At 38.7% G+C, this 21,388-nt stretch overlaps 1 protein-coding gene across 1 annotated transcript in view; it reads right to left on the bottom strand.

Annotated features, from left to right (window-relative positions):
- The window catches only part of CA13 (carbonic anhydrase 13), a gene marked incomplete at its 3' end in the record, with an annotated part of 30,205 nt that extends 9,023 nt beyond the window's left edge, over positions 1-21,182 (bottom strand). Inside the window, exons 1-6 of the mRNA XM_082858844.1 lie at positions 21,116-21,182; positions 16,563-16,760; positions 10,110-10,228; positions 3,770-3,865; positions 2,203-2,265; positions 1,515-1,670 (exon numbers count right to left, since the gene is read on the bottom strand). Of these exons, the coding sequence (XP_082714970.1) occupies positions 1,515-1,670; positions 2,203-2,265; positions 3,770-3,865; positions 10,110-10,228; positions 16,563-16,760; positions 21,116-21,152 (669 nt within the window). The 5' untranslated portion in view covers positions 21,153-21,182. The remainder of the gene's footprint in view (positions 1-1,514; positions 1,671-2,202; positions 2,266-3,769; positions 3,866-10,109; positions 10,229-16,562; positions 16,761-21,115) is intronic.
- Positions 21,183-21,388: the final 206 nt, after the last annotated feature.

Below are 21,388 nucleotides of genomic sequence, written 5' to 3'. Positions count from 1 at the left end.
TTCCTAAACTTGCAGGGGGTTATTTTTGATTCAGTTAACTTTATGTATTTTAAGTAACTAAATATATATTTTGATATATATTGTTTTCCAAATCACAGGTGGATTGAAAAAACTTATTTTCCAACCGGCTTTAAGGAATAAATAAATTCTTGAAATATGAGGGAAGATATGATTCCCTTAATATTACTAACTTGATGTTATAATGTATTAACTCTTACTATTAACCTATTCAAATTTAATAAAAGAATGTAAAAGTAAACAGTTTAGCATGTGAAGGGGAGGAAAATGAACCCCATTAATAAAGCCACTGAATCTGTGACAGGTCGTTTTTCTCATGATGCAACTCACCTTATTTATGATGGAAAAAATTCACAGGAATTTCCGTGTCAGTCAAGCTCTGGATTTCTACCCAGACTTTTATAAAGTGTTTTAATACGTATGCCCCAGATTATTATTTGGCTTTCATTCTAAAGACAAGGTCGACAGAAGTTGGATGTGTTCAACACCCCAAGGGGAAGTTACCTGATATGACCTTCGTAAAGGTGAAACAGCTCTAGTCTTTGATTGGACGAAAGATATAAACCACTAGGCAGGCGGGCCAGCCCAGGACAGGAGTACTTTATTAGATGCAAAAATTACTAGGTTATGTTCTTACTAAGATTTTGCAGCATATAATTTGAAACAGAAAACAAAACAACACCCGTTAGGTATAGCATCCCAGAGCACAGAGCATCCACCTGGCAGATTCGTCAGTCACAGGGTGGGTTCACAGCTCTGGCCAGAGTCATCAAAGACATTCCGAGACTGACTGACTGACTGACTATGGGGGCTCTATAAGCATTTATCAGAAGAACCAGTGAGGAAATGTCCTCACAAGAAGAGTACAGGCAGCCACCCACAGCCTCTTAGAAAATGCTTAAAGCCCCTCAGGCAGCTTCACAACAGTTTTGTCGATAAAAGCCAAAAGATCAGATGGACTTCTTAAATTTAACAAGTACACACATTTCTTAGGGTGCTATGCTCAAGGCAGTTCTCACCGGTCCCTTTCTAAATGTGAGATCTGTAGGGGAGGCAGGTCCAGGGACTGAGGTCAAAAAGGAGACTATCACCTTTTGAGATAAGCTTCTCTCCTGATTTTCCCATTTGTATCCCAGACTGTTAATATCTCAGACCACACAAAAGAAAATAAAAACAAACAAGTATAGCCCTTAAAGTGGCACTTCACTTCCACCCGTGCCTGTTTGCACATTGCATTTCTAGGAAATGGGAAAGAAATCATCTAATCATAGAAGGTCAAATAAGAAAGGGACATAAACCTCATCTGGTCCAACCACCCACCTGACTAATGAAGAGAAAGGTAAAGCCTTAATTTCAGGCTTCACAACAGCAGAAATGAGGGCAGGGTTTGAAAACACACACACACACACACACACACACACACACACACACACACACACAAGATTAAGCCCAGTTTCCTCTAGTGAATCAGGATCAATGTGGAAAAAGCGATATACCTGTTGAGAGCTGATGTTTATAGGTTGTTTTAAAACGATCCATGTGACGCTCTCTAGAAGAGGTGGGACTGTAAGGGAACCAGGATATGTCCAATAATCCCAGCGTGGAGGAAGCAGAGATAATGGGTCAAAATTTGTGAATCGAGTTTGTTTACCCTGAGGAAGAAAAGAGAATTCCCACAAATTACAATGGGAAAGCTTTACACAGACCTCAAAAAAACATACTTCCATTGAAATATTATTTCACTGGAATTCTGTAATTCATGGAATTATTTAGTATCTACTTTTCATATCTTAAAAAAAAAGAATCTGCCTTAATCTAAAAATTTAAGATGAAGTAGCGCATCACCTAGATTTATTTAAGAAGCTCAAGATTTACTTTTTAATGTAAGTGGTCTTTAAAATGTGTTGCCACTAAAGGCTTACTCTGCAAAACTCCAACAAAAGAAACTAATTATGCAAAAATAGATGCATTAGTGATTGTTTTAGATAACTTAAGACCCCTTCATAATTTTCAAGAGATAAGTGGTAATAAACTACTTCTGTTCTATTGGTCAAGTATGTTCCAAACCTGCTTCCAAGCTGGCAGCATATGCTATGTCAAAGTCTAAATTTTTAAAAGAAGATAAGAGAATTCAGGAGAAACCAAGGAATATATTAGTCACTAGTACATAGCAATTAATTTTACCTTTTCTTTAATGGAATCCAAAATATCGGTAATCTTTTGAAGTTGGGGATTATGCTCACCAATCTGAAAACACAACATTTCAGAAGAAATGGTTACTGTAGCACATCAGGTCTGCATCACTCCATTTCAGTCACTATTTTTAAATTCTTTTTTTTTAAAAAAAACAAAAACAAAAAACCTAAGCCAGCCCAGAACAAACAAACAGTGATTGTTCTATAGTGAGGCTCTCTTTCACCTGCCAGCCTTATCACGCCAGAAAAATCAAAACAAGAAGATAATATTACAGGGCTCCTTGGCTGAACTATAACTTCGATTCCAAAACTAGCAGTAACAGCTTCTTATTTGTCAGCTTTATGAATGTTCAGGGTACAGATTCTCTCGAGAGAAACTTTGCTTAGGAAACTCTTACATAACACCTGCACTATTAAACCAGATGTGACTTTCAGACCCTAGATCCAAACCAACTATTGGTGACAATCAAAACATTAGAGGAAAACATCTCCCACTTTCAGCTTAAAATGACTTGAGGTCCTGAATCAAGGGAATGTATCATCATGAGGAGAATCCTTCAGAAAAATATATATACTTCTTTTCATTTATTTGGGGTGTCCTGAATCTCTCTGAAGGTTTTAAGTCCTTGGGATTCAAGTATAATGCCTTGCCCCACTTGGATCTCACCGCCACCACCAGACTTGGGGACCGAAAAAAGGAGCTGCTGCTATGCATGCCAGTCTCTGCTCTGCCCCATACTTCCCCCTGTCCCAGTGCAACGATTTACAACATCAACATCACGCAGAGTCAGGGGCATATTGAAAGTGCACACCCTAAGGAATGTGGTCGCAGTGGGAGTTGAGCGGCACAGCCCACCCACAGGTATTATGACAGTGATACCTCCTGTGGATATCAGACAAAGGAAAATACAACAGAATCTTTTAAAATGGTCAGTGTGTTTGGGACAAAATACTATTGTGGTCAAACTAGTGCTTCAAGAATCAGGAACTTGGGCTTCCCTGGTGGCGCAGTGGTTGAGAGTCTGCCTGCCGATGCAGGGGACACAGGTTCGTGCCCCAGTCCGGGAAGATCCCACATGCCGTGGAGCGGCTGGGCCCGTGAGCCATGGCCGCTGAGCTTGTGCATCCGGAGCCTGTGCTCCACAACGTGAGAGGCCTTCGTACCGCCAAAAAAAAAAAAGAATCAGGAACTTGAATTTTACCCTATCCTGTATCTCCAAATATTGAGCAGTCAGGAAGAGCCTATTATAAAGATTTTCTTCTCAAGATCTCAGTTGTTACTTCTGCTACTATTGTTGCTGCATCTGCGTTTGCTATTCACAAAAAAATGATCAATGGACAATGAGACGTTTCATAAGACAATGTTCCTAGGGTAGTTCTGGGCCCTTAGATGAACCATAAAATAATATACAAAACTTTAAAATTCACTTCAAAGGGAAAACATTAAACCTAGAACTAGTTTACTATTAAAAAATGGTAGACCGTCTACCCCATGATTGAAACTCTTTATCCAACATGGCTGACTAGTTATTCAAAATGAAATTAGTGATTCTCACCTGTAAAAATACGCCCAAGACAGCTAGTCCATCTGGCTCATGAGCTGCCTCAACAAAGCTGGGGTATTTGTCTGAATTCCAGTGAACAACGTGGAGCTGAAAGGGAGGAACACAACATAATTCAAATGTTTTTTTTTAAACACCCTTAAAAACATAAACACAAATAAAACATTTATATAGATCTTCTGGTGTTGTGCACTTATATGTATAATGTCCAGAATCCTCCTCTTTACTTTTGTCTAAAAACTAAAGTACACAGGTGAAGGACCATGTCACTTTGGTCTGTGGTGTACTGTGCTGAAGTCCACATCACTAGAAGGCTCTGGAGCATCCTGTCAAGCCTCTCTAGCCCTAACAATCTCCAACCATTGCTCCCAGGTGACTCAGGGCTCCCCCATGTCCACAGATGGGACTGCAACTGTGCAGCCTTCAATTAGACCCCAGCTGGTGGCTGAGTCCAACGCACGAGCGCAGGGTCATAGGCAAGCGGAGAAGTCAAACTCCACACAGTAGGTATTTGGGGACAATCCTGCTGCTGAGAACAGCGCCAGCTGTTCCTGAAACTGCCAGTCAGATGTTCATCACTGCAGTTTAAGACTTTTTATGGCTTGAAAATGCAAATTCTCCTTAGGGGTAATTATTTTTAGCGGTATTTACACATTTTGTAACTTCTAAGAATATGTTCAGATCCTCTGTTGAGAGCAAGTTTTAAGAGGGAAAAAGAGGCTTCAGGGTCTTGTAAACAGAGGCATCGGAGGAAGAAAATGAGAGGCAGCTGGTGCTACTGATGAGGGGGGAAAAAAGAAGGAAGAGACAAGGAGTTGGAGTTGGACAAGGAGTTGGAACTCTAGAAAACAGGCTTCACCCACTTCACAACTTCCAAAGGTGTCCTAAATGTCCTACAATAGTAAACAATGCAGTATCCCAGACTCACAAACAAGCGTGAAGGGTTGTAGAATGATAGTAAGGCAGAAGACCACTCTTAGAGGGTCTTCATTCCTGGTTAAGGGAAGGACAAACTGAGATAGAATCCAGAGGGCAATGCAGGCACCCAAATGACTTGGCCAAGATCATGACTTGGCCATGTTGTCCAAGGACCCTCCATGAAGGATGGACTTCAGATAAGATCTCTTTCAAATGAGTCCTTTTGACACCTCGGGGAGGAAACACTTATTTATGAAGGGTTTCATGCACAAATCACCTTTCTGGCTGTTACAGAGAGAATTTAGTATATTCAAATGAATATTTTTACCCCTTCCTTTAAATATAACTTCACATCTCACAGGCAACTAATATGGGAGGCTTTCTAGATAAATAAGAGTTACCATAAACTGGGAACTATAAAACTATAAAATAGTGCACCATTAACAAACAATCAAGGAAGACTGTGGCATATCTAGATGGAAAATACAGAAGCCGATTCTTCTGGTGCCATGTTCTATGTTGATGTCAGATATCTGGGAGAGGCACAAAGCCTGAAAACATTGGATGACGAAACAAAATTCATGTGGCTCACATGAGACAGATGATGTTCCACTGTAAGGGAGAGGTAGGAAAGTATGCTGAAGTTGTTTCAAGTGGCTCCTTGCCAACATAGTTCACTTTGTAAGAGATGACACCAAAGAGATAGAAAGATGTGAAATGCCCTCTTTATGTTCACAACTCCAACGGATTAGAAAATGAATGTGTAACTAAAGAGACATGAATCTATCTGTATATCCTTCCACTGGTTAAAAACAACAATTGTTTGAAATATTATAGGAGACTAAAGCAAGAAAAATGTTTTGTTTTCTTAAACAAGTCCTTCTCTCTGCCACACACTTTGCTTAACTGGCAGCAGTATCTTCAGAGCCACTGATATCAGCTTTATTAGCATTTGTATTTGAACTAAAACTCAAACAAACAACAAACTCACATTTTCTAACAGTGACAGTCACAGTGATTTGAACTGAATGACAAGAAGTTATAGTAGTCACTGCAAAAATGGAAATAAGGGCTTCCCTGGTGGCGCAGTGGTTGGGAGTCCGCCTGCCGATGCAGGGGACACAGGTTCATGTCCCGGTCCGGGAAGATCCCACATGCCGCGGAGCGGCTGGGCCCGTGAGCCATGGCCACTGAGCCTGTGGGTCTGGAGCCCGTGCTCCGCAACGGCAGAGGCCACGGCAGTGAGAGGCCCGCGTACTGCAAAAAAAAAACAAAACAAAACAAAACAAAACAAAAGGGAAATAAGATTCTTCCCTATTGGAAAGCAATTTCTAAATAATAGTATTTTTCAACTTTAATATTTTTAAATTGCATACTATTGCTTCATAAAATGTGCTCATTAATGTTGAAATTGTAATTTTACTATCAACTACATATTTAATACACTCATTATGTATTTGGCATAAATTGTAATCAGATAAAGTTCCAAATATGCAGTGAACTATTAGCCTACTTTTTGTAGATAGGTGACTCTCGGGATAAAGTCTTTCATGATTTAGATTACTTTAATATCTATAATGTCACAAATCATTAGATTAGGCTCCAAATTAAATTTTTATAGGTTACAGCTTTAAATGTGGGTGGGGTTTTTTTGTGTTTTTTTTGTTTTGTTTTGTTTTTGTGGTACACAGGCCTCTCACTGTTGTGGCCTCTCACGTAGCCGAGCACAGGCTCCAGACGCGCAGGCTCAGCGGCCATGGCTCATGGGCCCAGCTGCTCCGCGGCATGTGGGATCTTCCCGGACCGGGACACGAACCGTGTCCCCTGCATTGGCAGGCGGACTCTCAACCACTGCGCCACCAGGGAAGCCCCATATTTTTATTTTTTAAGAGGACACAACTTGATGATAGTCCTGAAGTTAGGTACAAAAGTAGCTGGAAAAACTAAACAACCCCTAGGAATCACTTATGATAGCCAAGCACAAAGGGATCCTTTTGAACCTGAAACCCAACACAAATGACTCCCAAATACCTCCGTCTCCCACCCTGACCTTTTCGTTAAACTCCAGGTTTGTATCCAGTAGCCTATTTGAACACGAGACTAGAATATCTATAGTTGTCTCTCCAATTTAACATGTCCAAACAGACAGTTCATTCCTGTCTGCAGCCTGCTCCTCCCTGGACTTTCCCATCTCAGCAAATAGCACAACCATTCTCATGGTTCCTCAAGCCAAAATCTTAAGAGTGCTTCTAGATTCCTCTTTTTCCTTCCTTCAATCTTGACATCCTTCTCCTTGGCAAATCCCATGGATTTTACCCCCCAAACATATGGATTCGTCTAGCTCTCTTCATCTCCACCACCCCATAGTACAAATCACCATCATCGCTCATGTGAACACGTTCATAGCCTTCTAGTTTGTCTCCCTGCTTCTTCAATGTTTGCCCAAACTCTTAGCCACGGAGCAGCTAGCTATATTTTATAAAATATAAAGCAGAACATGCCATTTCCCTGCTCGAAACCCTCCATTGTCTTTGTCCTGCTACATGAAGATAAACTCCAAACTGCTCACCAAGCCCCCCAAAGACCAACTTGGTATGGCCCCTGCAGGCCTCTCTGGAACATGGCTAATAATTTCTCCTCTCTCATTAACTCCAATCCTGGAAGCCAATGTCTTTGTCTTCTAGAACATGCCAACCTCATTTCTTCCTGAGAGCACCTGGACCTGTTGTTCCCACTTACCAGAAAGATCTCCCTAGATTTCCTCAGAGTGGCTTCTTCTGGTCATTCAGTCTCAATTCACTGATCATCTCAAAGAGGCCTTTCTTAAGCACCCAGTTACTCTACCAGATCATGTGGTACTGTTCCTACCAAAGAACTTACCACATCCAATTTATTTATTTGTTTATTGTCGACCTTGAACACCCACCAACCCTGAGGTCTGACCCAGACTTCCTTTTCTTCCAGTTACATTCCTATCTCAAGCCAGAAACACTGACTCCTTCCCTCCCTCACCCTCAACCACAAGTAATCACCAATCACCCCACTGAAGTGGCACTTCCAGCCAGCCAGCCCTCCAGCTGCACTATGTCCTATTACCTGGAAAATTCCCGAAAGCCTCTTGACTGGTTCCCTTTATCCACTCCTGCTTCAACCCAATTTATTCTCAAACTATAGTTTGAATGATATTTTTAAAACATGTATATAATCACTTCCTGATTTAAAGCCAATCAGTGGCTTCTTGTTGCACTAAGAATAAAGTTTGCAATACTCACGTGACTTACCTTAATAAGATGAGATGCCTCTAGCCTCCCAACTTTACCCCTGACAACTCTCCCCTTTTTACTTCGTGCTCCAATCACACTGGCCATTCTGTTCTTCAAATATGTGATAATATGTTATACTCTTCCCCAGCCCCAGTACTCACACATGAGTCTATGCAGGCGTTCTCCCCTTTGCCTGGCTCACTCCTGCTCCTGCTTCAGGTTTGGGTAAAGCCTTTTCCATGAGGAAGTGTTTCCTGACCCATCCCTCCTCCTTCACAGCACTCCCTTCAGGATGAGCACGAGTAAGTTGGGCCAAGATGGGGGACATGCTAGGATCTCAATGAATTCTTAAAAGAATGAATGAATGCATGCATGCATGAACAAATGAAATAAATAGCCTTAAACATACATTAAAGAACAGTGTGAAATTCCAGTCAAAGCTTCATCTTCTTCAAGAAGGAAAACCTACAAAGATGGCCCTTGCTCTGCAAGTAAGGACTCTGAGCCTCTGACTAATTTCAGGATATATGAGGGCCCTTTCCAGGAAACCACTTGCCAACTCAGAGTCAACCTCTCTGAGAGTATACTTTGAAGTTTATGAAGTTAGAAGGTGTAAACATAAAGCAATGTGACCAATTTTCCTAAGCGGCTTAGGAAAATTACAGTTCAGTGATCCAAAGCCAGCTCTTAATCTGCACAAAGCTTTTGAAAGTTAGAACATGTCAAATTTAGAACACGAAACTTTAGAAAGCAAACATGAAAACTATTCAGTAGGTGATATAAACTGAGACACTGTACAGATTCAGGAGTTCTGCTTTGTACATTCTTGGCATCTTTTGTCCACTTTGGATGTAGATTTTATTCCTCCACCCCAAGGAAAGAGCAGGTCCCATACCCTAAGCACTTGGCCTCAAGCAAAAGTGTTTTAGTAGGCAAAAAGGACGTTTTGGTTGATAGTCTCAGAGAGCAGATGTATAAGTCAACAGAAAAATAAAACTGGAAAGAAGTCTGTTTGCTGAATCTCTCTGAACAGCAGGGCTATAAAAGAGTGTCTCAACTCCACAGGTCAGTAATCACAAGAAAAATGAAGAAAAACTGTACTTGCCTGGTAACATTTGCTCTGTCTTGCCTAGGCGACTCACAAGCCACATTATATATTTTCACATAAGTAGCTTTGGTTGAGTCACACAATAATTCACTTTCATCTCATGATAAAGCTGGGTGTTAGCAATATCTAACTGTTTTTTTTTTTTTTTTTTTTTTTTTTTTTTGGCGGTACACGGGCCTGTCACTGTTGTGGCCTCTCCCGTTGCGGAGCACAGGCTCCGGACACACAGGCTCATCGGCCATGGCTCACGGGCCCAGCCGCTCCACACCATATCCCCTGCATCGGCAGGCGGACTCTCAACCACTGCGCCACCAGGGAAGCCCAATATTTAACTGTTTTAAAGCTTGAAGTATATTATGCTTTGTCCTTTAACCAGAGGATTAGAAAAAGTAGAATATTATTAATGAATATGATTATAAGGAAAAGAAGTTCACTCCCCAATGGAAAAAAAACAAGTCAATGAACACTTCATCCTATTCTGCTTTACCAACGACCTGAATAATTAACAGAGACTCCATTTTAATACCTGAGGTTGTAGAGGTAATGTAGAGTTTAGGAGGGTTTGTGACTTTACTTTTTTTCCCTACGAGGAACTTGGCCACTTACTATTAACTCTATTATATGGACTTTACGTGATCTTAGTATATATTTGTGTCTGGACCAAACGTGTACACAGTTGGGCCTCAACCAAATGTTTCTTTCTCTCCCTTCTCACTGGTTTTTCAGGAAATACAACAGAGTTTGTAATTGGTATTGGACAGACCTGGGTTTCAAGCCATCTCAACTGCTTCCTAGCTGGATAAGTTACTTAGTCTCTCTAAGTCTCCAGTTTATTCATTTCTAAAATGGCACAAAAACCTTAATCTCTAAGACTCAGAAGGGCCAAACGTGTGGCTCTCATGTTGATAAACTCTCATGCTGACAGAATAAAGCGATTTCAGCCACTGAGATACCTAATCTGGCATAAGGAGAGTTGTCTTCTGTGTCCCCAAAATCCCATCACATAGAAAAACTCTGAATGATGAATACAAGTCTGATGGCTCACCTCTGCGGCATATCTCATGCCGTCCACCACGTGTTCAGAGCCGTGATCATCGGTGGACCCCCAGTGAAGGTGAAACTGTCGTAACCTGTAGCTTCCGGTGAGAGGACCCCCACGCAGAACTAAACATCAATACATTTTAAATTGTCAGCAAGAAAAAAAAAATTACACATCCTGTCACAACCCACAGCATCTCCCTGGATCACTCAACATCTCCATGTCCTTCAAGGAATTTTTTATAAATGTCATTCAGATGGCTGACAGGAATACAACTTTTAAATATATGAGGAGTAAAAACAAACATTTTAAAAGGTTAAAGAGTCCACAATACAGGTTTTTATGGAATATCTTGTAAATCAAAACAGACACACTGGTTAAAAGTAGCAGAAACTGGGAGTTTGTAGAGGTAAAGAATTGCTCTGTTTAATGGAGAATGTCAGCCTCTCTAAATGAAAATGTGATGTGCTAAGAGCTCCATCTTGAACACGGTAGAGCAGCCTAGCAATACGGTCAGAGAACAGGCTTCAGCATTAGGAGTTCTGGGGCTCACGCCTTATTTACTAACTGTGTCATCTTGCATAAATCCTCTAACTTTGAAACCTCAGCTCTCCTGTCTATAACCTCCAGAGAGTAATGTTACCTCCTCCTGATGCTGTTGTAAAAACAGAAGAAAAATTGAACACAAAGTACTTATCACTGCCTGGCAGAAAGTCAGCATGCTGGACACGTTAGCTATTATTACTATTTTATTGCTGTTATGATTACTACAAAAACTGGCAAAGTAAGCATGTCTTTTATACTTGAATTCTATCTTCTTGGGGAAACATGAAATACAGGACAAAATTAACACTTTAAAAATAATCCATCATATCTTTGTCACTTTGGCAGAGTATATTTTAGTACTTTGCCTCAACACATATGATCTCTAAAACCGTGGCAATAGAATCATATATTAAGTACACAGAAAAGCTTTTTAGTAGAAAACATAGTCCTAAACTGTCTCCTCCCAATTAATCTTTATTGAGCATGTTTTAAAGGATATGTGAAGATGTGGAAGCATCTCATGCTGATTACATCAAAAGCACTGCTAATCTCTCATTGACATTCCAACAGGATTAAGTGTTGGATTGGTATGGTGCAGCCTTAAACAATAGTTTGATTTAAATTACCCTCTTCTTCAGAAGATATATATATATATATATATATATATATATATATATATATATATATATCTCAAAATTTGTCAAGAATGATGCACCTTACATAAGAAGCAAAAGATGTTAAGAGGTATCGCATGCAGTTTTCTACAAACAACAACAACAAAAAAGACAAGATAATACATTTGACTAAGGCACACTCCTCTTTGAGCTATACTGTAGGAGAAAGAATGATCCAGACTGCCATCTGTATTGACCAGTACAACTGAATTCATTTCTCCCTTACTTGGTTTGACTCGGCTGAAGTTGAACATCAGTAATTAAGAGTTGGTATAGTAGTTGGAATCAGCAGATGTGGGAATAGTCCCAGCTTGGCTACTAAACTATGCCACCTTTCAAAACTCATTTAAGCCTCTATGGGCTTCAGCTTTCTTGTCTATATTTGTGATTGTTTGTTTAATTAAGAGATTGGACTGGATGTTCTTTAACTTCTACAATTCCTGAAACTGCCTAAGGAAAAAAAAATGGGAGTGTATATAATAAAATCTTTTGTAAGGTTGAATGGTTGGGGCTTCCTTTAGATTCATTTGCATCCAGATATCTTTACAATAAATAAAGATAGCTATGTTCAGAGCCCTCTGAAAAATAAAAGAGAAGGGAGAACCACTTACACCAGACTCTAGGGCTTGCTCTTCTGTTACTCTGTCAAAAACAGAAAATTGTACTGTTTCTTCTCCCACGGAACAATGTTCACGAGGGCAGAGACCATCTGCTTGGGTCTCTGTTGTACCCATCCCATCACCTAGCATAGTAACCATCACAGAGGAGATGCACAATAAATATTTGATGAAGGAATGAATAAAATATTTAATTTGTATTTAAACAAACAGTTTCAAAGATGATTCACAGAGAAATTAATTTAAAAGGCTCATTTCCCTGACTCCATATAGCATGGATGCAGTGGCATTCCAAACAAAAAGAAATCAACAGCTCTAGGGTCTCTTTTCCCCTCGCTATTGCGTAATAAGACCTGAGCTGAACCGTGAAGTCATTCCTTCACAGATAAAAAGCAGCTTAGAGAGCTTGAGTGATCAGTGTGGAATTGACTTTGGGAGAAGATGCAAACAAGCTGGCTCAGGAGAAAGAAAGTGATACCAAAAAACACACACATTATTAGGGAAACATCCAAGAGTACTGGTTGATCTCTGGAAAGTCTGCTCTGAATCCAGGGTTTAAAGCCAGATTAGCACAGCTCTGCTTAGTTAAGCAACAGAGATTGCCTTACTCTTTACATATCTGGACTTGGAGTGTTTTAACTAAAATATCCAACCTGGGACTATGATCAAATGTCTAATCATGAAGACCATTCTCCTGGAGCAGTGCTCTACCAAAGAAACACAGAGTGGGAAAAAATGAGTCAAAATACCAAGGTTAATCGCCAACATTGAGACGGTCTATAATAAAACAACTAAACAGCTAAACTATGATATAAAATGAATAATGGTGACAAAAATTATTTTTTAATGAGGATGATTTAGTGTTTTAAAGAGTCAAATTCTTCATCTTACTTTCCAACCTAGATGAATAAATATATATTGTTTCCATCTTATGTTTGAAAACTAGTAATTATTTCTACAAAATCACACTTAGCATATATATATATATATATAATACTTCACGTATCCCTCCATTAAGATTTTTAAAAAAGTCTATTCCAAATAAAACTTTCATATAAGAGATCTACAGAGATCAAGAAACCAGAGTTAATTTTAAAGTCTGAGAAAATTTTAATAACTTAGTAAAAGGATATCTGTCATTTGCTATATGCTGCAAAGACCAACTAGGAACATATGCATTACTCTATTGAACTTAACTTTTTTTTTAATTGTTAGTAATTTGCTTACTCTACTCACTTTCTGAAACTACACTGTAGTCAGCTGCCTAAAATGATAAGCAAGGCTGGCAAAACAAAATCAGAAAAAAATTCATTTGGAAAGCAAAACACTTGTCTGTTCATGCATTTACTGTCTATCTCACTAGGATACACACTCCTTTAAGGCAGAATTGATCTCATTCTCTTGTATACCCAATGCCTAGGACAGTTCCCGGATCAATAAATGTTATTAACATAAAGTAAGAAAGAGACCTCACCTGTAGAAACACTCCCCCACAAACTTCAGTTTGTAAGGATGCTACTGAAGTGACCTGAGCATCACTAAAGCGCATAGCCTTAGGACTTGTGAATCTAATAAAAGTCATGGACTGATCACTGTATGGTAAAGAGTTCTCTGAAGTAAAACTAAATGAACAGCACATCTATATTTTGCTTGGAATCTAGGAAAAGAACAAAGAGCACAGATCTGCCAGGATTATAGTGAGAGAGAGAGAGAGAGAGAGAGAGAGAACGAAGATAGGAATGGTCCTAGCTACGGGGCCTTGAATTCTTTTCAGAGCCAGGACAGTTTTCATTAGTTTGGCTTCTGGCTTCCTTTGCTCTGAGCATGTGCACACCAAGTTACTCTCTGATCACTCATTCATTCAACAATTCTTAAGAGCTTATAATGGGCCAGCAACTGTGTTCAATACTAAGTACACAATGAGCAAGGCCATCCCTATCCTCAAGAAACTTATAGAAGGAAACATAATTATAATAAAGTTTTATAATACATCACTGTCACAGATTGCCAATTTAGTTTCCTGTATATCTTGGCTCAGGGCGGGGCGGGGCATGGATCACACAACTAAGGTATGCTTACCCCCCATCTTTCTCTGTTTTTTTCTTTTTTAATATATAATTTAAGACCTTGTACATTTGTTTAACTTCAGGCAGTTACCTAGAACTAGATAACAGGATTATAACTGAGAAATTGACAATTTTTAGAGATGAAAATTAAAGAACAGTCACTGAATCCATCAAGTTACTAGCATTCCTAGTAGGCCTTTCTTAGCAAGAAAGCAGCTTCCTTCCTTTTGACATCTTTTTAAAATTTCAGCACAACATATCTTATCCACAGAAGGGACACAGACCATTATTATTTATTATTATTTTTATTACTAGTTATTAGTAGTTATTGAGTATTTACTATATGTCAGGAACTATTTCATTTATTAAAACTTAAAAATTAGTACCACAGCCTTTAAAAATTACATGTTCAAACTATGAATAATCCACCAATGTTCAAACTATTTAGGTGTCAAACGGTAAATATTAATTGATTTCTGGTGGTTTGTAATTCTATCGGGACTTCACCTACATATACTAATGCATTCTGTACCCTAATGCCATACCATGGTGTTGTCCATATCCTCCAAGAAACATCATACCAAAAAAATGCTTTTAACTGAAACATACGTTTATTGAGTACCCTCTGTGTGCCAGGCACCAGGCTAGGTAAATGAGTAAGACACAGCTGTTGCTCACAGGGAGCCTTTAGCTGAGTGGAAAGAACCAACTGGCAGTCACAATGCAATGTGGGAAGTTCTGTAAGAGGACAGGCCTGGGATGCCACAGGAGGGGTGACGGGGCCAGTCAGGTGTGATTCCTAGGGAGGGGGGACCTTGTCTGTGTTCCGAAAAACCAGAAGCTAGGGGGAGAACACCCTTGTCTGCTACAGCCAATTGGAGAGTTATCTCTAATGAATTTCTTCCTGTGTGAATTTCACATCTACCTGTCGCTTTTTAAAGGACTATTAAAATTTTGAGGAGTGGCTCCCCACAGCTTAACCACTGGTTGTGCAGCTGCCCAGCCAGAGAAGCCCTGCCAGGACCATGAGGAAGGTTTCACACCTGTGGTCTCTTGACTGGTGGGATTGAGAGTTAACCTTGGTAAGAATGGCTTCTTTATAAAATGGAGACTGTTTTACTCAAGTTAAAATGGCTTGTTACAGAAGTATCTTTGTGTTTTTTATAGTTTGTACCAAAGAAAAAGAAAAATCAGCAACAATTTATTTTAGCCATGGTGGTTTCTATGTTTTAATTAATTTAATCCCCCAAATTACCATGAAACATTCTCTTCATTTATCTTGAGACAGAAGAATGAGACTCATGACCTATATATATGTAGCTTCTGTCTCAGAGGAATACTAAGTACTTTATGGATATTTTCAATTAACCCTGGTAATTTCATTGTGATCTAGATAGAAATGAGACCTTTGCTTATGGGAGAGGGCACACACTACCCATCACGGACACAGCGTCAAATCTGGAAACACAGACAAACTAATTCCACTGATTAACCCAAAGTAGAGGGAAAATGAGAGGAAGAGAGAGGGAAAGAGAGGGAGAGAGAGAGAAGACCAGGATCATCACTGAGCAAATTAAAGTAAGAATTTTTTATGACTAAGGTTTTTTATGAGAAAGTTTTAGATGAAGTACAATCTAATCATTTCTTATTCTAAAAGTAGGAAAGGATAGCCTCAGTTTTTTGTTTGAGAGATCATAAACAGTATCAAACTACCATTATGGGTGGTATAAACTTTGTACTTAGAAACTTCGGACTACTTTTATAATGTACTATCACATCAACCATATCTATTAATACAGATTCATAAAACTGAGGGTCTGAAGGAAAGACAATTTAATATATGTAAAAAGTGAGGTTACTTCTCCACCCACCCAAAAGTTGAAAAGTACCATGTGTTCATCTTTCCTTATGCATCTTTTAAATTGCTCTGATGAAAGCGAATCACATATATGAATTTAACAAATATGAGGAAGAAATGTAATGGGCTTATAATTTTTGCTAACAATATAGCACTACATAAACACAAGATACTATTACTAAACTAAATCTGAGCTTAATGAATAAGTGAAGACTTTCTTCCAATTAAGGATTTTTAAAATTTATTTTTCATTAATAGAGTAAATACAGCATTATCCTAATAGTAGACTTAAGATAAAAATAATTTGTCGGAAGCCTTAAAAAGTGTTCCAAAATATGATTCTCTCTGATCTTCTCTTTAATCTTACTTTTAAACTTGATATCATCTATTCTTTGGGCAGGAGGTATACTTGAATAAGGATTAAATGTTCATTTTAAAAGGAAATGCTCTTTTCTACTTCACTCAGTTTTTAAATTAACAAATAAACTAGTTGTTTTTTTTTTGGTTGGTCTATTATTTATTCACCGTGTGAAAGACATTATTCCATGAACTAATCAAACAAAACTTTTACTCTAAGTTCTAGCAAAGTACTAATAAGGGACACACAGTGCTGAGGTAGTTCAAATATGAAAGATAAGAATGTGCCATCCAATCAACCAAGCTCCTCACCCCAACCAAGAAAAAAAAGAAAAGCCAACCTGATTTGTCCTCTGTGTCATCAAAGTCAACATTGAAGGAATGGCCACTATTACTGATGATTTTAGCTGAGCTTGTGTCGTACTTGATACTAAGAGGTCGGAGGGAAGAATCATATTTCACTTCTTTGGTTTTAATCTCAATTGGAGATTGTTGATCTCCATCAGCAATAGGGAAAAATTCATTCCAATGAATAGGACCTTTAACATATAGGACCAAAAGAAAAGGACTGAATAAGTTATTTCATTCAACAAATACTTGTTGAGTGCAATGCACTGTACTTGACATTGAAGAAAATACAAAGATTAATAAAACACGATCTTTACCCTCAGCACTTTAACATCTAATTGTTTTGTTTTACAAGACCAACTGCTTTTATTATAGGTATGGAAACTTCCTGGTTTGCCTTAATTCATCTTCAGAATTAAACTCACCCTTGTAGACAAAAGAGCATGTTAAAAGTACTTCACAAATGCCTTCTACTGAACTAAAAGCAACACTACAATTCATCATTGAAAACAATGAGATTCAGTCTCAGCTCCAAGAATGATCTGTGAGAGCTCCACAGGTCAGGTTTATGGGCTGAAAGAACTAACAGAGCTGAGAAAGCTGTGTAGCAAAAAAGGGTGTAGTTCTTTAAAATGCTCTCCCCACTTCTATCACTCACTGTATCTTCACATGTCACCCAGTTCTCAGCTCAATTTCCTGTGAATGTGCAACAGGCAAACTAAGGAAATACGTAAATTTTTCACATATAAAATGACTGCACCATGTCAGGAAATGTAATATTGTTGGTTTTCTGCAGTAGAGTCAGGCAACAATTTATTTCTCTCTTTCTGTGTTTCAGAAGGTCCTTCCAGGGTTGTTTTGCCAATATTACATGAATTCCAATACAAGGTACAATTGGCATCCTGGTCCTCATTCACAAAGTCAAAATCGCATCAAGTTCCCAAATCGAACACATGTTTGATAAATTGAGGTGAAGCAATAAACTGACAATTCCCTTGTATACTCTCACTTCTCTGGGAGACTCATTCAAGTTCTGCCTCTCAAAATCAACAGCCAGGTTGCAGCTTCAAGTAAGCTCCAAGCCAGTCTACAGACTTTACAGGTTAGAGGTTCTTATTTCCTCCTCTACTCTGCCTGTAATTTACACCACCTCCACCAGGTCTGTAGAGCATGGCTGCTGACTAAGCTTTTCCCTACTCCACTAACCAACTAACTTGCTTTCTCTAAAAGTGAAGTACTAACTAAGATGACACAGCATGACGATGAATTAAGCATTTGTTACTAACAACAAATATTTTTTAAAGATAAGATTTAGAATGAAATTTCAAGAAATGCAAATATATCATAATTATCAACAGCTTCAATCTCTAAATCTAACGCTCCTTATTACTCTTCTTCTTTGCAAAAGAGAAAGCATAAATTCTTTCCTTTACATATGCTTCAGGTACAAAAAAGTCATAGCATGAATACATAACCACAAACATAACTTAGAAATTGTTCTCTTATGAATCATACACTTTGGACTTGAAAGCAACTTGAACATCAAAAGTCCTTCGTTACATCTTATTACAGAAAAGGCATTGCATTTCCTTATTTACTAAGTACTTTCATTTACCTTTCTAACACTCTTTTTGTATACAATCTCGTCCTTTTTTCATGTGAAAAAAATGTTCTATTTCACTGCCCACAAGTATGAGTTAACCTAATGAGAATCAGATTTCAAGTATGCAATACATATGTCATATTAACTTTTTTCCAATCAGGAAAGAGCATCTTTCTCCTCTTAATTCCTTTATGCTCCTATTTCCAGTCCTTTATAACCAGAACTATTTTTAAAAGCAGAGGCAAGACAAAATAAGATAAAAATAATAGCACTTTGCGTTAGTCAATATTATCTATTAACCATAATGGTAGGTTCCTTTCCCTTGCCTTTTACGTGCAACGTTAAACCCATTTAAACATAGTTATAGAGATATACAGAAGTTCTTCCATTGATTCAGGAACTTTCTGAATATCCATAGAGATAGGTAGTTTTCAGTGATTGTCACATTTCCTAAACTAAATTAATAAAACTGTCAAAGGTTTGTGGAAGAAGTTGTAAGCTGTTTGTGAAGGTAACCACTTCCAATGCCTCACTTCTTGATGTTCCATTTTATCACTGCTACTATTCCCAGCTAAAGTTTCCTTTTGTCTGCTCATTCACTGCTCTTGCCAGTCTAAACTGGCAAGCAACAAAACTTGCCCAGTCAGGATACAACACATTTCCAATAGGATTTTGCCAAAGTTGATCTACTTAAAGGTGTGGTCCTCAGAAAGCTATTGAATCTAAAAGCAGGGAATGGTCCTACAATTCTTAGCCGAAATACAAAATCACTCCTTGTTAATGGCTTTTCTAAGATGAATTTTTTTTTTATGTTTTCAAATTTTCATTTTTTTCTTCGGTTTTCTCCAATTTTATTGAGATATAATTGATATACAGCACTATGTAAGTTTCAGGTGTACAGCATAATGATGTGACTTACATACCCCATGATATGATTACCACAATAAGTTTAGTTAACATCAGTCATCTCATATAGATACAAAATCAAAGAAATAGAAAAAATATTTTTTCCCTGTGATGAGAACTCTTAGGATTTACTCTCTTGACAACTTATATATATAACATACAGCCGTGTTTATTATATGTAGCATGTTGTGCATTAAATCCCTAGTACTTATTTATTTTATAACTGGAAGTGTGTACCTTTTAACCACTTTCATCCAATTCCCCCTTCCCACCCACTCTGGTAATCATAAACCTGATCTCTTCTTCTCTAGGTTTGTTTGTTTGTTTTTGAAGCATAATTTACCTATGTTAGTACCTAGTGCACAACACAGTGATTCAATATTTTTATACAATTCAAAATGATCACCATGATAAGTCTACTTACCATCTGTCACAATACAAAGACATTACATAACTTTTTACTTTAGGTAAAAAGTTTACATAACTTTATTCCCCACGCTGTACATTTCATCTTCGTGATTCATTTATTTTGTAATTGGAAGTTTGTACCTCTTAACCTCCTTCACATATTTCTAAGATGGATTTTTAAAATTTCAGATGCACTTCATTGGAGCCAATATTTTCAAACATATTAAAGAGTAATCAATACTCATTGATTGAAAATACGCTTCTCCTTCCTAATCATAGTGAGGGCACTGTTAACACCCAGTGACTATTAAATAACAATAACAGAAATTATTCCAGCAGAGAGGGAAATTAAAAGAAATTTGTTTTGTAGGTTTTTTCCCCAAACATAAATTGAAAATTAGCAAAATGTAAGATTATAATTGCAGTCTCAAAGAGAAATCCACCTAAATTATACCTTTCATTATTAAAACTCTTTCACCTGCTGCCATTTTTTAACTGGCAAGTTAGTCATAGCCTCAAAAAGACTACAATTAGAAATGAAACTTTTCTGTTTCTTTGTGAAAGTAAGCTTTCTATAAAATTAACTATACAGTACTGCTGAATAATATGCATGTTAATCCAAGAAAGTATTATTATTATTACTATCATTATTCTCAGACCTAATTTTGACAGTGATTCACTGTAAGGCTTTCGTGGTGTCACTTTGCAAACATTTCAAGTAATGGTTATTTGAAAATCATCAGTTCAGTTTAATACAAAAACAAGAAAAATGGTTTACTTTTGATAATTTAAGATATACAAGAAGAAAAGTATACATCTTATTATTCCTGTTGGTCCCATCAATAAACACATTTTTACCAACGTGTTACAATGTCAATGATCCTTTGCTAATTCCTCAGTCTCTGAAAGGATGTGTAGAAGGGGAAGGAGAAAGCATGCAGACTGCAGACGTAGCTTAAAATATAACTTCATTTCTAAGAAAGAACCTAAAATCTTGGTAAAACCAGCAGTACCAGTCAACCAACTGCAAGTTGCTGTGGGAATATTTTATAGCTAACAGGTAGCTATTAAGAAAGTTGCGGTACATTGATTGACAAGAAGGCAACGTAAATCTTCAATGTTGCAATTCAAGTCATTAAAATTTCTTAAGTATATTTTCAAATATTTTCCATGATTTGTTTCCCCGTAGAGATAATGAGCTTAGAAGACTGAAAGCAAACTTGTCCTCGATTCATTGAAATATGTCCTCAGATTTCTAAACTCGGTGCCTTTGATTGATAAGTAGTTACTACTAGAGAAAGTTTTCGGCTTTTCAAATGAAAGCGAGGGGACATATCTGAAGATTTCGGGGTCTGGGGTATCGTGACAGGGCTAACGCACGTCAACTCACCCCCACTATCAACAGCCTCCGAGACGCTTTCCCTGTCCACGCAGGACTATGCCTTCCCTCCGCTTCCTGCGTGTGGCTCCGGGGAGCGCTGCTCATTCAAAAGACAAACCGAAAAGTTTCTCGCCAAGTGTGGATTGGCAGAGTGCGGTCGGCGGACTCCGGGAAGCGGGCGGTCCCCCTTGGCCGTCCCCGGCGCAGAGCCCCCTCCCTCACCCCTCCCATCCGCGGAAGGCGCTCACCATTGTGCTCGCCGTATCCCCAGCTGAACCTCGCCATGGTCCCTCGGGGTGGCAGGCAGAAGAAGAAGTGGCGGGGCAGCGAGCAGAAGGAGGGAGCGGGCCGGGCGAGCGAGCTTGCGTGGGGCTGGCGGGGGCCCAGCTTAGGGCGGGGGCCGCGGAGGACCGGGAGGGCCCTTGAACCCCGGGGCCAGGGCGCTCTCGGCCTCGTCCGCCAGGGGGCAGTGGCGGGCAGGGAAGGCGCCCGAGAAGGGAGGACGAAGGTGCTGCGAGTGG

Source organism: Leucopleurus acutus, assembly GCF_964270905.1.
Source record: "Leucopleurus acutus genome assembly, chromosome: 17".
Taxonomy (NCBI): domain Eukaryota; kingdom Metazoa; phylum Chordata; class Mammalia; order Artiodactyla; family Delphinidae; genus Leucopleurus; species Leucopleurus acutus.
The sequence above is the reverse complement of the archived record's forward strand: the minus strand, read 5'-3'. Positions and strand labels throughout refer to the sequence as shown.